Consider the following 21,581-nt stretch of genomic DNA (forward strand, 5'->3'; position numbering starts at 1 on the left):
TCCACAACAATAAAATCTGCATCCCAGGCACAGGCCGTTGTGTTGAACTGTGGGCCTGTATGTCCAATTGACCTCAGGTACCCTTACCATGTTCCAAACTGAACTCTTTTTGCCTAAACTTCACCTTTTCATGTCACCACCATCTCTCTCCACCTCAGCCAGGAGCCTGGGATTCATTCTCAATGTCTCCCTTCCCCTCAAACTCCCCACATCACTAAGAGTTTTCCAAATTGACATCAAACTAGACCTTTAGATGCCATCCCTTCCTTCCATCATAACTAAGCCACTGAGTTCGTTCATCATCTCGTGCCTAGACTCTGGCAGTACTCCAGGCACCCTCCAGAACCATGCCGAGCGACCCTTCCAAACACAGGCACGTTTAATACCTTAACACCACTGAAGGGTTCTATTTCGTTAAATGCTTTGGGGTTACCCTCAGCGGGGAGGAGGTTAATCCTGGAAACTGGGCAAAACCAGAAGGCGGCGACTTTCCAGCAAAGCAGCTCCCGACCAAAGAGTGAGCAGGCCAGCCCAGGCCGCACCCCCGCGGCCTCGATGACCTGCCCAGGGCTCGCGGGCCCCGCGCGCCGACCCAGCGCCAGGTGAGTCCGTCCACCGCGGCGCGCGGGGCCCCGCGGGGCCAGGGGGCGGGGCCAAGCCCGGCCCGCCCGCCCACCCGCCCGCGGGCCCGCCTCCGGTCACGTGACGGCGGCTCAGGTGAGCACGGCTTCCGGGGTCGGGAGCCCAAACGCGGCCGGCTTGGCTCCGGCTTCCCCTGGGTCGGGTACGCGGGAGGCCATGGCGTCCTCCTCGGCCCCGCCGGCCACCGTACCGGCGAGTACAGCGGCCCCCGGCCAGGGCTTCGGCTTCGCCTCCAAAACCAAGAAGAAGCACTTCGTGCAGCAGAAGGTGAAGGTGTTCCGGGCGGCGGACCCACTGGTGGGCGTGTTCCTGTGGGGCGTAGCCCACTCGGTGAGACCCGGCCCCGGCCCCCCGGTAGCCGCGTCCGAACCCCTCAAGCCCCTGCGCCTCGGGGCGTGTGTCTGACTCCGGGCTCCCGTCTCCGGGGCCCCTCGAGCCGCCACTTTCCGCTCCGGGCTGCCCCGCTCTCTGCTCACCAGCATCCAGCTGTGTCTTCTCGCTCCAGACTTTCCTCTTCACTGTAGACTTTGTCTTCCTCTCCGCCCTTGACCCAGTCACGCTGGTTCCGCCTTCCCCGCCCGGAATCCAGCTCCCGGCCTCCCCGCCGGATCCAGCCGCAGCCCCGGGCTGCGGAGACCGGCCGGCCCCGGCTGCGGCCGGGAGGATTTAGGGGGAGTGGCTCTCCCCGGCTGGTGGCGGCGAGGTCTCCCCAGAGTGTGTGGAAGGGGAGCAGGGAGGGGAGCTGGGTCAGGGGGATCGTTCACTTTCCTTTCCACCTTACTTTCCAGCTGCCGTCCTTGACTTTGGAAGCTTGGCTTTGAGGGAAGCTCCGGGCTTCCCGGACCTCCTAATCCTGCTGTCCCCTCCTTTCCCTTCTGAGGTACAGCACTGCAGAGAAGCTACCCTCCCTGAGCCTGGTGGTTGCGCTCACTCAGCCTGTGGTCTTAACTGCATTCCCCTTATTGGCTGGAGTGATGGTGTTTGGTGTGAAGGGGGTCCTCTTGGACTCAAGAGCGGGCTGAAGAGCTCAGGTGCTGGGGACACTGGTGGTGAACTTTAGAAACTGCTGTAGAGGGTGTGCCTGGGAATCGGAAGGAGGCCCAGGAGGCCAGTGCTGCTCCTTTCCCGAGGCTAACCTCAGGAGAAGGAATCAGGGCCATGGCACCCTTGCCTTGGGCCTGGAGTGGGAGAGATTCAGTGACCTTGAATGTGACAGGCAGTGTTTTATAAACCAACTTCCTTGAATTGTTATCGTTACGGCAGGGATGTGGATGTGGAAGGGCTTGAGGAAGAATACAGTTTTTGTCACATTCTTAATTTGTGGTTTAAAATGTTGTCTGGGGTCTGTCAGCTCCCTTTTGCATCTGTGGCTCCGTGGACTGCTCCCAGCTCGCAGGGTGGTAACGACTAATCAGTCTAAGGCTCTTGGTCTGGGCAAGACTGATGGAGGTAGGGCCCCCTCTCAGGTGTACTTTCCAGGTGGCTCATCCATCGCTTTGGGAAGCTTAATAAGAAGGGTTTTCATTTAGTAAGAATTGAGGGAATTAGCCGAGACCGGTTTGGCTCAGTGGATAGAGCATTGGTCTGCGGACTGAAAGGTCCCAGGTTCCATTCCGGTCAAGGGCATGTACCTTGGTTGTGAGCACATACCCGGTAGGGGGTGTGCAAGAGGCAGCTAATCGATGATTCTCTCTCATCGATGTTTCTAACTCTCTATCCCTCTCTCTTCCTCTCTGTAAAATATCAATAAAATATATTTAAAAAAAAAGAATTGAGGAAATTACACATAAGACCTGCCTCAGCTTCCCTAGGTATATATATACGTTAGCCTCAGCGTGCTACCCTCCAAACAACACACATTTACTTCAAGTGTTTGGAATGGAGAAATTCTTTGAACATATGTCTTAGTGATGACTCAGCCTGTGTTACAGCCGATGGCAGAGGGGACATGAAGAACTATAGCTGAATTTTAGGCTGGGAATCTCAACTGGCTTTTTTTTTTTTCTTTTCCTCCTACAGGACTGTGATCTGTCCTCCTTTTCTACCAAGAATAAGAGGATTTGGGTTTCACGGTAGTGTATGGGATTTAGATTAGACTGCACTTCATACCCTCTGTCAAATGCTCAAGTAAGGAGAGGCAAGGCATCCCTCTGTTGGTTTAATAAACACTGAAAGACCACTGTGTGCCCAACGTTTTGCTAGCTAGGCAGCTGAGAGATGCAGGCACCTTGTGCTGGAAGAGCTCACAATCCGAATGAGGAGTTTACATAAACTAGCGATTAGGCTTATGATAAATACACTGTTACAGGTGGGTGAAAGATACTGTGGCAGCACTGGAGAGAAGGCACTTCTCAGGAACCCCCTTTCCACCCTGAACCAGCAGACTGCTGATTTTGGAGGCTGAGGAAGCATGTGATGTTTCCATCCTTTGATTGTGGGTCGGCTTGACTTTCGCCCTTAAATCAGCTGTTTTTCTGTTACTTGACACCTAGGCAGGTGGGACCTACTGCAGAGAACTCGGTCAGAATGGTCTGGAAGCACTGGTCCTCTTTGTAAGGAGATGCCTCTTGCAGGATATGGACATCTTTGTTCTTGTTGCTGTTGACCCCTCAGTCCCCATTAACTCTCTTGTGTACTTTTAAAATGCCTTTTATTTTGTTTTTAATGGAGCATGGAACTGTTTGTCTTGGGTCTGCCGAGGATAATTTTTTTTCCCCCCTCTAGAATTTCTCAAGCTTTAAAAATAGTCCTGAGTTGCTTACAAGGCTTGCCTGATATAAAATGACTGTTGTGAGCATGAAGTTTCTCGGGGGCGGGAGTGTGAGGGGCTCTGTGTGAGGGTTGCTTACTGTAATCCTTGTTGGGCAGCAGAAGAGCTCAGAGACGGTCTCTCTCACCTCTCTCAAGTGAATGCATAAGCAGTGTTTTTTAAAAGAATGAGGTTTGAGTTGCCCTTTTCTGACTCTTGCTCAGTTGCCCTTTTCTGATTCTTGCCCAGACACAGTGTATGAGTAGTTCTCTACACCCCTACTCACTCACTCCCTGATCTTGTTTTGGCTTATCAGATCAATGAGCTCAGCCAGGTGCCTCCCCCTGTGATGCTGCTGCCAGATGATTTTAAGGCCAGCTCCAAGATCAAGGTCAACAATCACCTTTTCCACAGGTATGTGGGAATCCCCACCCTTCTCACATCAATCTTTGTAGAAAAGAGTAAATAACCTAAGCGTTAAGATTGAATGAGTTGAAGGTTTTAGATTTAGAAGGCAAATTACAAGTTGTATTGTCTAACCTCCTTCCCAGGGCACAAATTCAGTGTTGTGCAAAGAAACCATTAAAATAGTTTTCAGTGTTCCCTACGCCCTTATATGTATGTACTAGTTTATCTCTTCTCTTGCCTAGCAATTCCATAGGATAAATTCATTTGGATGCCATTACCATTGGTTTCTGATAGGGACTCCCTGAAAAAAAGAATCTCCCTAAACCCTCCTAGTAGCAGAAGATGCCATTCTAAAAAGTGGCACGTATTGCCAATTTTAGGGTGTTTCTTACTTGATTGAGATTTGGGAAATGCTGTTGTTTGGGTGGGCAATAGAACCTAATTCTACTTAAGTCATATACTAGTCAGGTGACTTAAGCAGGTCCCCCAGCTATCCTGAACCACAGCCTCCCCTTCTATAAAATGGGAATGATATACCTTTAAAGGACCTCACAAAAATCAAATAAGGTAATATATGGAAGGTACTCATAAACTATCAAGTCCTCTATAAATGTAAGGTAATATTGTTATTTTGGTGTGTTTTTTTAATCTTGAAAACCCTCTTTTCAGGGAAAATCTGCCCAGTCATTTCAAGTTCAAGGAGTATTGTCCCCAGGTCTTCAGGAACCTCCGTGATCGATTTGGCATTGATGACCAGGATTACTTGGTGAGAGTTTATTATGGGCTGAGGTTGGTCCTTTCTCCTTAACGATTGGGGAAGCCTTGTGACAGCCATGTTTGGAGAAATGAGACCCTTGGCAAGTATGATTCTTTACCTTTTTGTTGTCACAGACATCTTAAAAAGTCTGCTGAAAACTATAAACCTTGTCCTTGAGGGGGAAAATGTAGATATATTAAAAATTTTGGCCCTGGAAGGTTTGGCTCAATTGATAGAGCCCTTGAACTGAAGAATTGAAGGGTCTCAGGTTTGATTCTGGTCAAGGGCACAGTACCTCAGTTGCAGGCTCAGCTCTCGGCCCCAGGCAGGGCCTATGAGGCAAACAATCTATTTATCTCCCTAACATTGATCTTTCTCTTTCCCTTTCTTCCTCCCTTCTACTCTCTCCAAAAAAAGTCAATGGAAAAATATCCTCAGGTGAGGATTAACAACAACAAATTTTTTTGGCCCTGGCTGGTGTGGCTCTGTTGGTTGGAGTGTCGTCCTGTACAGAAAAAGGTTGCAGATTTGATTACTGTTTAGAGCACATACCTAGGTTGCAAGTTTGAACCCTGGTTCAGGTGCATGCAGTGGACAACTGAGTGATGTTTCACTCTCACATTAATGTTTCTCTCTCTCTCTCCCAAATCAATTTTTAAAAGAGTGTGTCCTCAGCTGATTAAAAAAAATTTTTTGCACCACTTTCAGTCCCTATATAGACCCCAGATTAAGAAACCCTGCTCAACTTGGTATGCCAGGGTTTTATCTACTTTTAGACATATTCAGTTGACCATTATCCTGTGACTTGCATCTCTGTATAAAAAGGCAAGGAAGCCCTAGCTAGTTTGGCTCAGTGGATAGAGCATCAGCCTGTAGACTGAAGGGTCCTAGATTCGATTCCAGTCAAGGGCACATGCCCAGTTTGTGGACTCGATCCCCAGTAGTGGACATGCAGGAGGCAGCCAATCAATGATTCTCATCATTGATGTTTCTATCTCTCTCTCCCTCTCCCAAATCATTAAAAATATATTTTAAAAAAAGAAAAAGAGAAGAGTCTCTGGCTTATGGTGTGTCCCTAACAGGTCTCTCTTACACGAAGTCCCCCAAGTGAAACTGAAGGCAGTGATGGTCGATTCCTTATCTCCTATGATCGGACTCTGGTCATCAAAGAAGTATCCAGTGAGGACATTGCTGACATGCATAGCAACCTCTCCAACTACCACCAGGTGAGGCCTATTTTTTCCATCCTCTCTCTGATCGTAGCTCGGCTGCCAGAGCACACAGGAAGACTTCCTATCCCTTTTCCTTTTTCACAACCTATCTGCTCCCCAAGAAGTACTTGACACCATGTTTTTTTGTTTTTGTAAGTGGAAAATTTTTTTGTTCGTTTTATTAAATTGATTGGGGTGACATTGGTCAACATGAACATAGAAGTTTCAAGTGTGGGATTCTTTTATCTTAATTTTATTATACACCATGTTTTTTAAAAACTAGAAATTTCAGCCCAAGTTGGTTTGGCTCAATAGATAGAGTCTCAGGTTCGATTCTGACCAAGGGCACATGCCTGGGTTGTGGGCTCGATCCTCAGTAGGGGGTGTGCAGGAGGCAGCTAATCAATGGTTCTCTCTTTCATCGTTGATGTTTCTATCTCCCTCTCCCTCTCCTTTCCTCTCTAAAATAAATAAAATATATATTTTTTTAAACTAGAAATTTCAAAAAAAGAGCCTCTGTATAGCTATTTGTGTTTGTTTAAATAGAAGAATTTAGACCATGTTCTTTCTCATTTGGTACTTAACTATCTAAAACCACTGTGGATTATACATAAAGTCTACATGTATAACAAAGTCTAAACTATCGACTTATAATTAGGTGAAGTTTTAGTACCAAATATACTATCTGGAATATATGCAGTTTGGGGAGAAATCCAGAGTAAGTACACAATTGGGATAAACTGTAAAGTAGAAGCCATGATCATATCCAGCCCTAAAAAGGATTAGGGAGCTATTGTGGCTGATTAGCTTAACCTGGCATGTGGAGTTTGTGGAATATTTTGGTGATAAAAACACTGCCTGGCCCTGGCCCAGTGGTTCAGTCAGTTGGGAGTGTTGTCCTGTGCATCAAAGGGTTGTAGGTTCGATCCCTGGTCTGGAAGTATATGGGAAGTGGTCCATTGATGTTTCTCTCCTTTACTCTCTCTCTAAAAAGCAATAAAAACATCCTTGGTTGACGATTTAAAAAATAATAATAATGAAAGAAAAAACAGACTACCTGATTGTCTTTCTAATGAAAACAAAACAAAACAAACAAACAAAAAACCTCACTAAAACCAGTGAACAAGGAATAAGTGAAAAACTCTAAAAGGAATATTTGTTTTCCAACAAATATTGAATGTCTTCAGTTGCTAGACCCTGTGTTGTTCTGTGGAGAAAGAAGTGAATGAAATGATCATGGCCTTTGAGGATCTCTTAATCTAATGGCAGAGTCCAGTAACTTAGCATTAGCATGCAGCAAAATGTGTACAATAGTAGAGGTAGGTATAGAATGCTCTGGGGGGTACAGAGGAAGAGCATCCCAGCCCACTGTCGGAAGGAAATATACTTGGGAGGCTCAAAGAGACTTTTTTTTTAGAAGGGGTATCAGAGTAGTTGATTCTTGAAAGGCTGGTAGGGACTAACCATTCGGCAATGTACTAGGCAAAGGAAAAACAGCACTTGTAAAGGCACAGAAGCATGAGAGAGCTTAGTGTTACAGAACTGCAAGAAATTCAATGTGGTTGGGATATGGTATTGTGGGAAAATAGGCAGAACCCAGATTGTGAAGGGTTTTATAAACAGCAGAGTTTGGACTTGATCCTGAAGTTGGTTTGTAGGAGAGATATGTATGTTACTTAAAAATATCCATGTGACAGCATTTTACAGAATGGATTGGAGAGAGAACTATTGGGAATGGAGATACCAGTTAGGATCTATACTAATAAAAGGGTAATATGCAAATTGGTCAGGATGCCCTCACCTTAACGACCAAACAGCAGGCTGTGTGGGGTGACCAGGTCAGCAGGGGGGCAGTGAGGGGTGACCAGGCTGACAGGAGGGGCCATGAGGGGCGACTAGGCTTGTGGGGGGGCCAGTTGGGGGTGACCAGGCCAGCAGCAGGGAGCACAGTTGGGGACAAGCAGGCCAGCAGGGGGCAGTGAGGGGCAACCAAATGACTGAACAGCAGGCTGCATGGGTCGACCAGGCTGGCAGGGGGTGGGCAGTGAGGGGTGACCATGCTGGAAGAGGGAGGCAGTGAAGGGCAACTAGGCCAGCAGGGGGGGGAGTTAGGGGTGGTCAGGCCAGCAGGGAGGGGGCAGTTAGGAACAATCAGGCTGGCAGAGGGGGGCAGTTGGGGGTGACCAGGCCAGCAGGGTGCGGAGGGGCAGTTAGGGGTGACCAAACAACTGAACAGCAGGCTGTGTCGGGCAACCAGGCTGGCAGGGGCAACAGTAAGGGGCAACCAGGCCGGCAGAGGGGGGCAGTAAGGGGTGACCAGGCTGGTGGGAGGGCAGTTGGGGGTGACCAGGCCTTCTGAGGGGTAGCTAGGATGGCCCGGCCAGCGGGCGGGGGGGGGGGGGGGGGGGGTGACAAGTGAGGAGCAACCAAATGATCGAACAGCAGGCTGTGTGGGGCAACCAGGCTGGGTGAGGATGACCAGGCTGACGGAGGGTGGGGGGACTGTTAGGGGTGATCAGGTCAGCAGGCAGAGGCGGTTAGGGGTGATCAGGCTGACAGGGGGGCAGTTAGGGTGATTAGGCAAGCAGGCAGGTGAGCAGTTAGGAGCCAGGGTCCTGGATCATGAGAGCGATGTCTGACTGCCGGTTTGGGCCTGATCCCTGAGATCAGGCCTAAACTGGCAGTGTTGGACATCCCCAGATGGATCCAGCATGCAGGCTGGGCTTAAGGGACTCCCCCTCCCCCCTCGCCTCCTGCCCCCATGCATGAATTTCTGGGCCTCTAGTGTAATTATAATTGTCTAGGTGAGACGTGACAAAGACCTGGAGGAATAATATCAATGGAGATGGAAAGGAAGACTTAAGGTAGAGTTGTAGGAATTAAGACAAAAGCACCTCTAAATTGCCGGTTAGGGGGGTCAGGAAGCTCATTCACTAACACCTGGAAACAGAAAAACAGGTTTTTGGAGGAAGACAGTTCTGATTTAGACATGTTGAGGGTGGGGTTTCTGCAGTTGATTCAGATATCACTGTCCATCAAGTGTTTGGGAAATGAAGTACAGGAAAGAGGATTAGAGTAGAAGTCTAAATTTGAGAGTTAAAGGTGAAGAGGTGGTAATTAAAGCATAAGTATAGATAAGATTATTGAAGGGAAGTGTGGAGTGAAGTGAAAATTGAGGACAGAACATTAAGGAACAACTAGAGAAAAGATCCCTTAAAGAAGACTAAGATCAGTGGACACTTGTAATTATGCCCCACTTCATTCCATACAGGATTTGAGGACAGAGAGGAGGGGAATCAGAAGAGTGGTCTAATGTGAACTGAGGGTGAGGAGAGTTTTAAGAAGAAACTGGTCAGTAGTATAACTACCATTCAGTTAATACAAGACAATGACTAGATATTCATTGAATTTGGCAACTGAGGGATTTGGGGGAAGAAGGAGTAGAGTGATTCCAGAGGAGAAATGAGGGTATATATCTGACTTCAGGTTTGAGGTATGAATGAGAGCTAGGAAGTGGACTGATTGCTGACTATTTTTCTGAGAGATTGGTTATGAAGAGAAATAGGTAGCAATACTGAGAGAGAGAAGCATTGAAAGAAGAAGAATTTTTCCCAGCTAGTGTGGTTTAGTAGTTGAGCGTCAACCTATGAACCAGGAGGTTATAATTCAGTGCCCATTCAGGGCACGTGCCCGGGTTACAGGCTTGATCCCTAGTGTGGGGGATGCAGGAGGCAGCCAATCAATGATTCTCATCATTGATGTTTCTATCTCTCTCCCCCTCTATCCCTTCCTCCTTTCTGAAATCAATCATATATATGTGGAATATTTTTTTAATTGATTTTAGGGAGAGGAAGAAAGGGGTGGGGGGGGGGGGAAATTGATGTAAGAGAGAAACATCAATTAGTTACCTTCCGTATGTGCCCTGACTGAGGATCAAACCCGCCACTCCGGTATGTGCCCTTGACCAGGAATTGAACCTGCAATCCTTTGGTGCATGGGATGACACTCTGATCAGTTAGTTGAGCACACCAGCCAGGGTGAAAGAGGAATAATTTTTTTTTTAAGAATCCAAATGATAGGCCATCAGGCAAACATTTTTGCTGGGGGAATCCAAGAAATATTGATCTGGATAAAATCAATTTTTTGGTAAACAGATGTAATTTCTAATTCTATGACCATTTGCATATTATAAAGGTCTAATATAAGGATAATCACACCCCCATTCCCCATCTGAAAGAAAGATAAATATGAAATGAGAGAAGGTACTTTAAGATTAATAATTTGTATGATGTGTAGTTATGCAAATGATTAATCTGAGAAGATGAGTATTCAGAAACTTCACAGATGACCGGAGGCATCTTTAGGAAGTGCCCACCACTTTTGACCTTGTAACCTCTTTGTTTGAAGTTTTCTGCTCAGTCTAGAATGATAGTGTTTGAATGCCCTTCCCTAAGCTGTTTGAATATCTGCTGCTCAATCTCTTTCCATCTCTTTCTCTCTTCTACCAGTACATTGTGAAGTGCCATGGTAACACGCTGCTGCCCCAGTTCCTGGGGATGTACCGAGTCAGCGTGGACAATGAAGACAGCTACATGCTTGTGATGCGCAACATGTTTAGCCACCGTCTTCCTGTGCACAGGAAGTATGACCTCAAGGTACAGAGAGGATAGGTAGGGTGGAGGGGGAGGCTCCTGGTGGCCTGAGAGAGGGGAGGGCCTGGGAGGCTACTGGATGATTTATTTTAAAGGAAAGAAGCCTATGGGTTTGAATACTCTTCTTAGAAGCTGGATCTTGACTGTTCTTTTAGCCACTTCTGCGAACTTGGTCTTTGGGTCTCTCCACAGGGCTCCCTAGTGTCCCGGGAAGCCAGCGATAAAGAAAAGGTAATACTAATTTTAGGGTGAGGGATGGGGGAAGGCAGGTGAAAGGGATCTTCTTAAGATAAAGAGGAAGGGATTGCCAGCTGTTAATTCTTATCTTAAACAGATAACAAGAATAGAGATGTAAACTTGTCCTAATCTATGGATTGTGTGCAAGGGAAAGTGGGAATGGCTGCTTTGTCATTGGTTATTCCTTGTGCCAAGTTTGGGGATGGGTGAGGATATCAGACTTGAAGAGCAAAATGCTTAACCTCCACCTTCCACTCTGGGCTCTTTATTCAAGCAGCTATTTTTATTTAAGAAGAAGAAAGAAAGGAATGAAGACCATAAAGAGAAAGTAGTGGGATGTGATTTGGGGTACAGCTGGAGTGACTGAGTCTGGGGACAACATTGGGGGTGAGAACAAACTCTGAGTAGGCATCCCAATGTGGAGAGCACTGAGTCAGAGACAGAGCTCTGGGCAGAGCAGGGTTTTCTGAGACCTCTGGGGAAGAGATATATATTCCCAAAATGTCCCTTTACCTCTTCTCAGGTTAAGGAATTACCTACCCTTAAGGACATGGACTTTCTCAACAAGAACCAGAAAGTTTATATTGGTGAAGAGGAGAAGAAAATATTTCTAGAGAAGCTAAAGAGAGATGTGGAGGTGATGATTGGGGTGCTCTGGGAAATGGCTTTGTTTTCTTTTTTGCTCCCCTCAGGGTAGTTGTCTCTCCATTCAGAATACGAGGGAACTCCTCCCCTCCCCTTTATTCTTTGGGTTCTCTGCATTTAGGGAGTTGGGTATGAGATGTGAAAACCCCCTAGAGGTGATGCATGGGGGTAGGGCTGGCTGGAATGAACTAAAAGGATGATTTTAGACACCAGCACATTTAGGACCTAGAGGACAATGTTATACTACCAACCCTCAATTTTTACACTTCCTTTCCCAGGAGGGCCCCAGAAATTCGAGGGTGGTGGGAGTATAAGGTGGTACCTGGGATTGGAGAGGGAGATTTGGGGTATCTGATTTGTCATTGGGGTCTCAGTTCCTAGTGCAGCTGAAGATCATGGACTACAGCCTTCTGTTGGGCATACATGACATAGTTCGCGGCTCTGAACCAGAGGAGGAGGGCCCTGTGCGGGAGGAAGAGCCAGAGGGGGATGGGGACTGTGGCCTGGCTGGACCTCCTGCTCTGGTGGGCTCCTATGGCACCTCCCCTGAGGGTATTGGCAGCTACATGCTTTCTCATCGGCCCCTGGGCCCTGGAGAGTTTGAATCCTTCATCGATGTCTACGCCATCCGGAGTGCTGAAGGTAAGAGAGATCCTGGAAATTTTAAGGGTGGGGAGGGTAGTCCTTGTAGGATAGACACGGGGTGCTGGATGCAGAGGCTGGTTAGCTTTCAGAGGTCTGACTGGTTCCTGGGGAAAGGGAATTGGGACTATACTTGCTCTTCATTGCCGGTTACTCTCTCTCCAGGGGCCCCCCAGAAGGAGGTGTATTTCATGGGCCTCATTGACATCCTGACACAGTACGATGCCAAGAAGAAAGCAGCTCATGCAGCCAAAACTGTCAAGCATGGGGTGAGGGTTCCCTGAGGCCTTTCCTTTCTTGTCTTGTCTATTCCTTGGGAGGAGAGAGCCTCTTGTGCCAGAGCAGTGGGGTGACAAGAGGATGAAGTGTTGGGTATAGAAAGGTGGGGAGTGGAATAGAGGAGGAGGAAGAGTGGCTGGCTGGCCTGACACCATGTTCCATACCTCTTCTCACAGGCTGGGGCAGAGATCTCTACTGTCCATCCTGAACAGTATGCCAAGCGATTCCTGGATTTTATTACCAACATCTTTGCCTAAGAGACTTCGTGGTCACTGCTACTTTATGTTCAAGGTGGTAGGGTTCTGAGAGCCTTGGGGGAATTTCAGATATTCTAGTCACTACTTCTCTTCCTCTGCTAAATTCAGGCTACAGGCTCCTTCCTTCCAAATAACTCCATCTTACTGAGTAGGCTCTTCCTGGCCCTCAGAAATACATCGTCTTTTCTCCCCTTTGTCCAGTTTTCTTCCCTCTCTCTCTCCCCTTCAACATGTCTGCTTGCTTCATTAGAGTGTTACTGTTGATTCTCTCCCAAGTGCCTTGATTTTTGTAATATGTCCTGTTGTTTCTATAAAAGTAGAAGAATCTGGCGGGAAGGGGTTGTTTGCTGTCTTCAGGATCTTACTGGACAGATGAAACTGGCTCAAGCAACTACTCTGGATGCACTTTCTTCTGTGGGATGAACACTAAGTGTCTGAATTTTGCTGATAACTTTATAGAACTCACTAGGGCATGCCTGTTTCCTGGTAGGCCCTGGGATGAAAGACTTTCAAAATACTACGGGTGCAGGCACGCTCACATGATGAGATATGGCCAATCTTACACACACAGGTGGGGTGGAGAGTGGTCAGCAGGCTTGTACCTCATGGAGGTGGAAACTAAGAGGCCTCTTGTGATTGATTATGTAGAAACTGGAGAAAGTCTCTGTCATGGACGGACTACTCTCTCCAATCTCTTCCCTCTCCCCACTTCTACCCTCGCCTCTGTACTTCTGGACATAGGAGCCCAGAGATGGATGGCCAGAGTGTCCAAGGCTAGGTGAAGGTGTTGACTGCTGCTGTTCCTCCTCAAGGCCACACACCCCTCTGGCGCTGGAGGCCTTCAGTGGAGGAGTGACCAGTTCTGTAGGCTGGGAAGATAGGCCAGGGGTCTAAGGTCCATTCCCCAGGTTAAATTTCTTTGCTTCCCGTCTAGCCATCCCTGAGGTGTTATTCCCAGGAGAAGGTAATGTCTCTACTTGGGTCAACCTGGACATTTAAAGAGAACGGAGGTCTCAAGTATAAGAACCTCCTCTACCCGCTGGAGGTGTGTGCCTAGCATACTTCCTTCCCCCACTCCTTCTCAAAGCCTTTTTCCAGTTGGATTTGTTATTCTGTTCTCATCTATCCCATCTTATTGCTACTGTGTCTCCCAGTCATCTTCACTCTATTCCCAGAGAGGAATCAGAGCTGTAACTCCATCCCCAGCCTCCTCCAAAGACAGTGGACTGGATGCATGATATTCTCAGAATGTAGAGGATCCTGATGCGCCCGGATAGTACCCCCCCCTACCCTCCAGCAAAGGCAGCCATTCTTCTTGCTATCCTCCATACCCCTGAGGCTTCTACATTTTAAAAAATATATATAAAGATGGATACCAGCACCTGGCCTGTGAGGATGCAAAGATTATTTGCTCTGTATCTGGCTGGACTGATCTGTCTCACAAGAAGTCACGAAGTCGTAAAGAAGAATCCCTGCCCTGGCTGATGTGGCTCAGTTGAAGCGTCGTCCCACCCACCAAAAGGTTGTGGGTTTGATTCCTAGTGAGGGTGCATACCAGGTTGCGGATTTGATCCCTGGTCAGGATGTATATGGAAAGCAACCAATCAGTGTTTCTCCCTCCCCCTCTCTCCCCCTCTCCCTCTCCCAAATAAAAGAATAAAAGTAAAGACAACAACAAAATCCCCTTCCTTCCTCTCCCTCCTCCATCTTTGGCTCCAAAGTAAGTAACTAGAGGAATCCCATTAAGGATTGGGACTTACAATACCATCCTGCCCAGAGCCTACCTTCCCCCTGGTGAATGCACTGACTCCAAGACACCAGCAACTGTTGTTCTTTAGGAATGGGTTTCCTGACCATGTAGCTGATGTATCATGAGCAGTATGGTCTATTTGTTGCTTCTGATTTTCATCTTTTTTATTAATATGAAAGATATTGTGTATTTACTCCCATTGCTGTCACTATATAGAAATTAAATTATGGAATCTAAATCCCTCCACAGAAATGCCTCTTTTTTTTTTTTTTTCTTTTTCTTTTCAGAAGGACCCTATGCTTAGGATTGTAGGGACCAGATAACAAATTCTGATCTTTAAGGTATTGAGCCCCTAAGTAAGGATGTAGGTTTCTACTTAGATGGCTGTGAATTTAAAAGGTTGCGATGATTGTGGCCCTGGCCAGGTAGCTCAGTTGGTTAGAGCATCATCCCAATACACCAAGATTGCAGGTTCGATCCTGGTCAGGGCACATACAAGAATCAACAATGAATGCATAAATAAATGGAACAACAAATCAGTGTTTCTCTTCCTCTCTAAAAATCAATCAATAAAACAAAAATTTTAAGTTGTATTGTACATTCTCCAACTTTATGGAAGTTAAACTATGGGAGCTAGGAAGAACTGAGAAGTGACCCTCCCTGGTTCCCCAGGATTCTGGGCTTGGTCACAGCCCCTGTCTCTGTCAAGGTGTCTCAGCCCACTGGCTAAAGAAGGAATTCCGTATTCCCCAGGCTTCTTGGGAAAGATGTCCTCTGCCTGGAGGGCAGAAATAGTACAGCAGGGTCCTGGGAAAGTGGAGGAGAAAGTGACCAGCCCTCCCGCCCCGAGGGGAGTGAGGAAGGGGGCGGCGGACAGAAGCTGTTGGCAGGCTGGGAGACCGGCACCTCCTGGCTGAGGAGGCCTGGCTGGTGGGAAAGCCTGGCTCGCCGTGGCCCCAGGGAAGCGAGTTGGAGTCGGACTGGGGCGGAGATTGCTCTGATGTGGGAAGCAAACAGCAGAGCTTTTTTTTTTCCCCCCCCTTTGAGAGTTTTTAACTATTTGAGCCATAGACTTGAAGCCACCCCAACCCCAAAGCATTGTTAAAAAAACGCAATCGCTTCCCATTCTGCACCAGCCTCAGTATCTCTGTGAGAGAAAGCAATCGGAGGCACCAGCCCCCACCTGGGAGGGGGCCCAGGCGGCAATCTAGGAAAGGGGAGAAGGGGGAAGTGACAAGCAGTTTATTCCTGGGGCTTATTGTTATTTTAGTTCCGATGCTTCTCACGGTGACTCCTCTTCCCATCCCACGTTCTTCCTCAAAGGCCCTTCCCGCACAAGGATCCCAATTTGCCGGCTCCCATCCACCTAGACAGGCACCCCTCGCCCACCGCCGCCGCCGGCAGCCGGCATCGGAGGGCGGAGGTGGGAGCGTCTCCGAGGGATGTAACCTCCGACCCTCACTCCGCGACGCCGCTCCCTCCCCAGCCCGGGACGGAGCCTCCATTTTTGTTTTGGGGGCGAAGGGCAGGGGCTGGGGGTGGCGGGGGTCGGAGGAGACGGTGATTGCCACCTGGGAGGGGTGCAGTCCCCTCCCTTCCCTCGGTTCGCACCCCTGCACAGCCCCCTCCGCCTTGCCGGGTGCCCCCCCTTGTTGCTAAGGCCCAGGCCGTCATCCCAGCAACAGCCTCAGTCATGTGACCGGCAATGGCGGCGCTGACGGGAGGTAGGTGAGCCCGGCGCCCCCACACCCACCGCGCGCCCCCTGGGCCCCGCTCGCCCCCCGCGCGCTCCCCCGCGGCCCCGGCGCCCCCTCCTCCGCCTCCCTCCCCGCGCGCGGCGCCGGGGACCCCTGCACGCCCCGAGTTCCCCTGTCTGTCATTCTCCAGCCGGGGCCTCCATCTGGGGGTGCTAGGGGCCGCGGGCGGGCGGACGAGCACCCACACCCACCGGAGGGGCTCCGGGGGCCCCGCGAGCGCGGACACGGGGAGCTGGTTCCGGGTCGCGTCTGGCGGGAGGTCGCGGGGGAGGGGGCTCAGCCTCCGGGGGCGCCCCCGGGGACCTGTCCTCCCCGGCGCCCCGCCCCCAGTGCGGCCCGCAGGGAGGGACCAGCCGCTGGGCCCTGGCGGCCCGGAGGCTCCGGGGACCCAGCGCGGCCGCGGCCCCGCCTCCCCGTCCTGTGCCAGCAGGACTTGGAGCGAGGACGCCTAGGTCCTGGGTGCCCTCTGATGGGGGGGGGGGGGCACCTGGGGAGACAGCCTGAGCTGAGGGGACTGCTCCCTTCTGGCCTGGAAGGAACTAGGATGGTGGCACAAATGGAGAGCTGCTCCCCTTGGGATCAGTCAAGGAATTGAGGTCACACCAGTGGCCCCTCTATGTGAGCTGCATTGGGAGGTGGTGTAGGGACAGCTCTGTAGCTGAGCGTGGCAAGACTGGGGGGGGGGGGACGGGAAGGACATCACACTCCTCCAGTGGAGCCCCCTGCATGACCACCCACCCCCACCCCCACCCTAAATACAGACCAGGGGCTGACAGACTTGCACTTGGTGTGCTGGTTTGAAAGGTGATAGTGAGAACTTTATGCCGCTTAGTTTGCATTCCAAACAGAATTCCGTAGAAGAAACTGGGAAGGCTCTCCAGGAAGGTCCCCCAGCAATGGGGGCTGGATTACTTGGCAATGTGGAGCAAGGCGGGGAGTTGGGGAACATAGGATCTTGTCCATGTGATCTGAGGGAGGCGGCCAGGAGAACCTCCATCTGTGTGGGCTTTTCCCTTCCTGACTTCTCTTTTCTGTTCCCTGGGGGGTCTTGAGAGCCTCAGAGCTGGGAAAGAGAGAAGGAAAGTTAGCAAGTTAACATTCCTTCTTGGCAACTTAGGGAGAGGCTGGGGGTGGGATGCCACAGAGAAGGAGAGGAAATAAAGGAGTTTTTCTTTTGTGTGTGGGCTGACTGAGGAAGATGGTAACTTGTCCTCATAACCTTTTACTCTCTCCCCTCCACACACCCCAGCCCTGGGCAGCTGAGTGTGGAAAGAGAGGGATTCCTGAGGCTGTTGTTGTCCATGGGCTTCCAAGGTATCTGCCTCCCCCGGGAACCTCAACTTTCACCTTTAAATTGGTTTTCTCCATTCCATGCGCCAAGCAATCCCATTCCCAGTGGTTTACGTCCAGATTCCCAGGTTCCCGTCTTTGTTATGTGGGTTGTGGGGCTGGACATGTGGGAATGGGGCAAGGGGTTTCTCACTTTCTCTCCTTTTCCTGCCCACCCATCAGGTCACACCACCTACAAGTAGGGAGCAGGGACAGAGAAAGAGCCTGCATGCCATTTCTAAGGTCTTCAGGATCAAAGTGAGCAAAAAGGAGGGTCAAAAACTCTCTCTCCCTTTTACAAAAGACAGTTTTCACTCGGGGGGGGGGGGAGGGGAGTAGAGGGGCAGATTGTTTCTGTGATCTTGGGAGGAGTGGAAAGAGAACCAAGACTGATGCTTGGTTTAGTCGAGAATAATAATGTTGTAGAGACTTTCTTGCTCTTCAGTGGGTGCCGGGGATTTGAAAGGTAAGAGGAGACAGAAAATGAACTTGGGAGAGGAGTTAGTTGGGTGTTGGGCTTTGAGAAAGCAGAGATGATACACAAGGTTGGGAAGAAACCTAAAGTAGGAGGCACTGATGTTTGTCAAATGGGGGACCTTTCACCCTGGGGGCAGTGTCGTTCGTCCTGTCCAGAATGGCAGCCTGTGGAGGCACCTGCAAGACCAAAGTCACTGTCTCCAAGCCCGTGTGGGACTTCTTGAGCAAGGAGACACCAGCCCGGCTGGCCCGGCTCCGGGAAGAGCACCGTGTGTCCATCCTCATAGATGGCGAGACTTCTGACATCTATGTCCTCCAGCTCTCCCCACAGGGCCCTCCCCCCGCCCCGCCCAATGGGCTCTACCTGGCCAGGAAGGCTCTCAAGGGGCTGCTCAAAGAGGCAGAGAAAGAGCTGAAGAAAGCTCAGAGGCAGGGGGAGCTGATGGGCTGCCTGGCTTTGGGGGGCGCGGGGGAACATCCTGAGCTGCACCGCCCAGGCCCACCCCCTCTCCGAGCAGCCCCACTCCTGCCTCCAGGGGCCCGGGGGCTTCCTCCTCCTCCTCCCCCCCTGCCTCCTCCTCTTCCTCCCCGCCTTCGGGAGGAGGCAGAAGAGCAGGAGAGCACGTGCCCCATCTGTCTGGGGGAGATCCAGAACGCCAAGACATTGGAGAAGTGTCGGCACTCTTTCTGTGAAGGCTGCATCACCCGGGCCCTGCAGGTGAAAAAGGCCTGTCCCATGTGTGGCCGCTTCTATGGGCAGCTGGTGGGCAACCAGCCCCAGAATGGACGGATGCTGGTCTCTAAGGACGCCACACTCCTGCTGCCCAGTTATGAGAAGTATGGCACCATCGTCATCCAGTATGTCTTCCCGCCCGGTGTCCAGGGGGTAAGGAGACTACCGCCTGCCTGTACCCTTTGTTTCCCTCTCTCCTCCAGCTCTTTCTCTGATCTAGGAAATCTAGGGGAGGGGGAGTGTGTTTTTGAGATGTGATATAGTTTTGCTGTTTCTACCATATACCTTTTGCTATATGACTTCCCACTCAATGCCCTGGAGCTAGGAGGTCCCATGAGGCCCAGCTTTTCCAACCCCACAACCCCATAGCACACGTGAAAATGGGATATCAGCCAAAACCGGTTTGGCTCAGTGGATAGAACGTTGGCCTGCGGACTGAAAGGTCCCAGGTTCGATTCCGGTCAAGGGCATGTACCTTGGTTTTGGGCACATCCCCCATGGGGGGTGTGCAAGAGGCAGCTGGTTGATGTTTCTCATTGATGTTTCTAGCTTTCTAGCCCTCTCTCTTCCTCTCTGTAAAAACTCAATAAAATATATTTGAAAGAAAGAAAGAAAGGAAGGAAGGAAGGAAGGAAGGAAGGAAGGAAGGAAGGAAGGAAGGAAGGAAGGAGAAAGAAAGAAAGAAAGAAAGAAAGAAAGAAAGAAAGAAAGAAAGAAAGAGAAAGGAAGGAAGGAAGGAAGAAAGAAAGAAAACCGGGTATCAGAGAAAGGAATTAAATACTATTTCTAATTCTGTAAAGATGATGGCTCAGGTGCAGGCAGGCACAGCAGTAAGGGATCTCCTTTCTCTCAGAGCTGGGAGCGCTCCTCCATTCCAAACTTAGGAGGGAGGAAAACCTTGATGACCGGAGGTTAAAATAGGAGTGGTCAGGGGCCTACAGGTGACTTCCTGCTTGACAGAGTAATTCCCAGTTCTGCTTTGCAGAGGGATGAGGAAGCTCTGAAGAAGGATAAAAAAATGGGATAGGTCAGACAGTGGAAAAAGCATTGGGAGTGTTTTCAGGTAGAGAAGGGAAGGCAGGAAGACAAATTAGCCTGTCTTCACATTTCTGCTGAGTTACCCGGAGAGTAAGGACCAGCTACCTTCCATCACTTCTGGGACTCCATTTGTTGCTGAATTGAGACTTGAAGGATTGAGACCAGGAGAGAGAGCCTCTTATCAATAAGGACTTTGTCCAGAAATAGGCTCCTGCTGCCCAGACCCTAGCGTCTCTCCTTGCCTGAAAGGCTGTCAGCCTGTCGCTGCCCTGTCAGCCTTAACTGGGTGTGCACAGACAAAAGGCTGGCCAGGAGGAACCTCCATTGGCATTTTGGTCTTAAGATGTCCAGCTATGCCCTAGCCTGCTTGGCTCAGTGGATAGAGCGTGACTCAAGGGTCCCAGGTTTGATACCAGCCAAGGGCACATGCCTGGGTTCCGGGCTCAGTCCCCAGTGGGGACCGTGCAGGAGGCAGCCAATCAATGATTCTCTCTCATCATTAATGTTTCTATCTCTCCTTCTCCCTTCCTCTCTGAAATCAATAAATATATTTTTTTTAAAAGATGTCCAGCTACTCACTGCTCACTTCGCTTCCCCCTCCTCCCAGGCTGAACACCCAAACCCAGGAGTTCGGTATCCTGGCACCACTCGGGTGGCCTACCTCCCGGACTGCCCTGAGGGTAACAAGGTGCTGACCCTGTTCCGAAAGGCGTTTGACCAGCGTCTCACCTTCACCATTGGCACGTCCATGACCACAGGGAGACCGAATGTCATCACCTGGAACGACATCCACCACAAGACCAGCTGCACAGGGGGACCCCAGCTGTGGGACACTTCTTCATTCCCCTTTACTTGGCTCCTCCCCTCTGTCCGTTTCCACTGAGAGAACAGCAATTCCCTCTCTCTGGGAGCCTCCTCATGGAGTGGGCCAGCCCCAAACCATTCAACCATGTCTTCCATCCCAGTTTCTCCTACATTTAACTTGGTCCTGATATGCCCAATTGAACCTGCAAAAATAAGCAGAATTGGGCTAATTTATCTCGGATTTGGGTTACATTAGGGGAGGGAACAGAGGGCCCACAATGGGGCACCCAGAACGATTGTGAGCATGGGGAGAAGACTGAACAGCTGACCCTGACCCTCATTTTTCTTTGCTTTCAGGTTTGGGTACCCAGACCCCACCTACTTGACCCGGGTGCAAGAGGAGCTGAGAGCCAAGGGTATCACAGATGATTGAAGGACATCCCCCTTGCCAAGGCCCCTGCCTTTGTCCTCCACTAGGACCCAACAGAAGCCTCTGTTCTCTTTCCCTCTGCTCCCCCATTCCATGCAGTAGGGGACCTGTCTGACTGGGGAGGAGTTCCGAGAGGGATGGGCAATCCCTTCCCCTGTCCCCACAGGCCAAGTGCTTCAGTGCAGTGTGAGCTGCTCCCTCCTGGCAGAGGCTGCTTCTCAGGCTCTGCTTCCCTCTGGTGTACATACTCCCAGTCTTTCTGCCCCCTCCATTGCCCTTGGCTTTTTCTGGTCTGTCTGTGCTCCAGTGACTAAGCTGAGAAAGGATGTGGGTGGGCAGGGAGGGGGTCTTGAACGCCCACTCCCACCCCATAGTGTTCCACTGCTGAACTTTGGTGCAGGGGAGGGGGAATCAGCCGGTGTGAGCCCCCACGGAGCGGCCCTGTATGTTCTTCCTAACCAGTTCCCCGGCTACCTTAACCTCGTCCTTTCCTGTGTCTTTGTTTCTGTCAGTCTGTCTCCTGCTCTTCTCCGCCCTATAAGGAGCCTCCTTACCCCGTTCTGGAACTGCCGCCAAACTGTAGCTTTTAATTTAATAAAAATAAAGCAAAATATGCAACTCTATGCCACACCCGTTCTGTTCTGTGGACGGGTGGGGGTGGGGTGGGGAGCGGGCGCCGCGGAGAAGGGGATGGGGGTGGATGAGGAAATCCCTGAGGGCCTCCGAGCCTCCGCCGGCAGTCCTGGGGAAACGGCATGTCCTTGGTGCGATCCACAATAACACT

General features: G+C 50.2%; 2 protein-coding genes across 4 annotated transcripts; both read left to right on the forward strand.

The window, feature by feature from the left end:
* The first annotated feature begins 703 nt into the window (after positions 1-703).
* PIP4K2C (phosphatidylinositol-5-phosphate 4-kinase type 2 gamma) lies at positions 704-21,420 on the forward strand. Of its 2 annotated transcripts, none has more exons than XM_036458111.2 (13): positions 704-972; positions 3,708-3,805; positions 4,469-4,565; positions 5,639-5,782; positions 10,276-10,422; positions 10,612-10,650; positions 11,180-11,293; positions 11,676-11,943; positions 12,109-12,212; positions 12,399-15,953; positions 17,236-17,300; positions 17,499-17,573; positions 20,725-21,420. In XM_036458111.2, exons 1-10 carry the CDS (start codon positions 799-801, stop codon positions 12,477-12,479), a joined length of 1,266 nt encoding a protein of 421 aa, XP_036314004.1. In that variant the 5' UTR covers positions 704-798; the 3' UTR covers positions 12,480-15,953; positions 17,236-17,300; positions 17,499-17,573; positions 20,725-21,420. The 2 variants fall into 2 exon arrangements, with proteins under 2 accessions (XP_036314004.1, XP_036314005.1); XM_036458112.2 differs by lacking the exon at positions 704-972 and adding an exon at positions 1,602-1,628.
* Positions 17,237-21,420, forward strand: DTX3 (deltex E3 ubiquitin ligase 3). Of its 2 annotated transcripts, none has more exons than XM_036458120.2 (5): positions 17,237-17,300; positions 17,499-17,573; positions 17,930-18,678; positions 20,171-20,388; positions 20,725-21,420. In XM_036458120.2, coding segments are annotated over exons 2-5 (1,044 nt in total). In that variant the 5' UTR covers positions 17,237-17,300; positions 17,499-17,572; the 3' UTR covers positions 20,801-21,420. The 2 variants fall into 2 exon arrangements, with proteins under 2 accessions (XP_036314013.1, XP_036314011.1); XM_036458118.2 differs by having other exon boundaries at positions 17,243-17,300; positions 17,949-18,678.
* Positions 21,421-21,581: the final 161 nt, after the last annotated feature.

The sequence above is a fragment of the Pipistrellus kuhlii genome, unplaced genomic scaffold (assembly GCF_014108245.1).
Source record: "Pipistrellus kuhlii isolate mPipKuh1 unplaced genomic scaffold, mPipKuh1.p scaffold_m20_p_3, whole genome shotgun sequence".
In the NCBI taxonomy this organism is placed as follows: domain Eukaryota; kingdom Metazoa; phylum Chordata; class Mammalia; order Chiroptera; family Vespertilionidae; genus Pipistrellus; species Pipistrellus kuhlii.

What these genes read in the sequence shown, in the direction of transcription:
- DTX3 (XM_036458118.2), top strand. Translation starts at nt 17,545, where the DNA reads ATGCCATTTCTAAGGTCTTCAGGATCAAA. An exon ending in TCCCGCCCGGTGTCCAGGGG is followed by an intron (nt 18,679 to 20,170) that starts GTAAGGAGACTA and finishes CCCTCCTCCCAG; the next exon opens with GCTGAACACCCAAACCCAGG. An exon ending in TGCACAGGGGGACCCCAGCT is followed by an intron (nt 20,389 to 20,724) that starts GTGGGACACTTC and finishes CTTTGCTTTCAG; the next exon opens with GTTTGGGTACCCAGACCCCA.
- PIP4K2C (XM_036458111.2), top strand. Translation starts at nt 799, where the DNA reads ATGGCGTCCTCCTCGGCCCCGCCGGCCACCGTACCGGCGAGTACAGCG. An exon ending in TGTGGGGCGTAGCCCACTCG is followed by an intron (nt 973 to 3,707) that starts GTGAGACCCGGC and finishes TTGGCTTATCAG; the next exon opens with ATCAATGAGCTCAGCCAGGT. An exon ending in CGCCATCCGGAGTGCTGAAG is followed by an intron (nt 11,944 to 12,108) that starts GTAAGAGAGATC and finishes CTCTCTCTCCAG; the next exon opens with GGGCCCCCCAGAAGGAGGTG.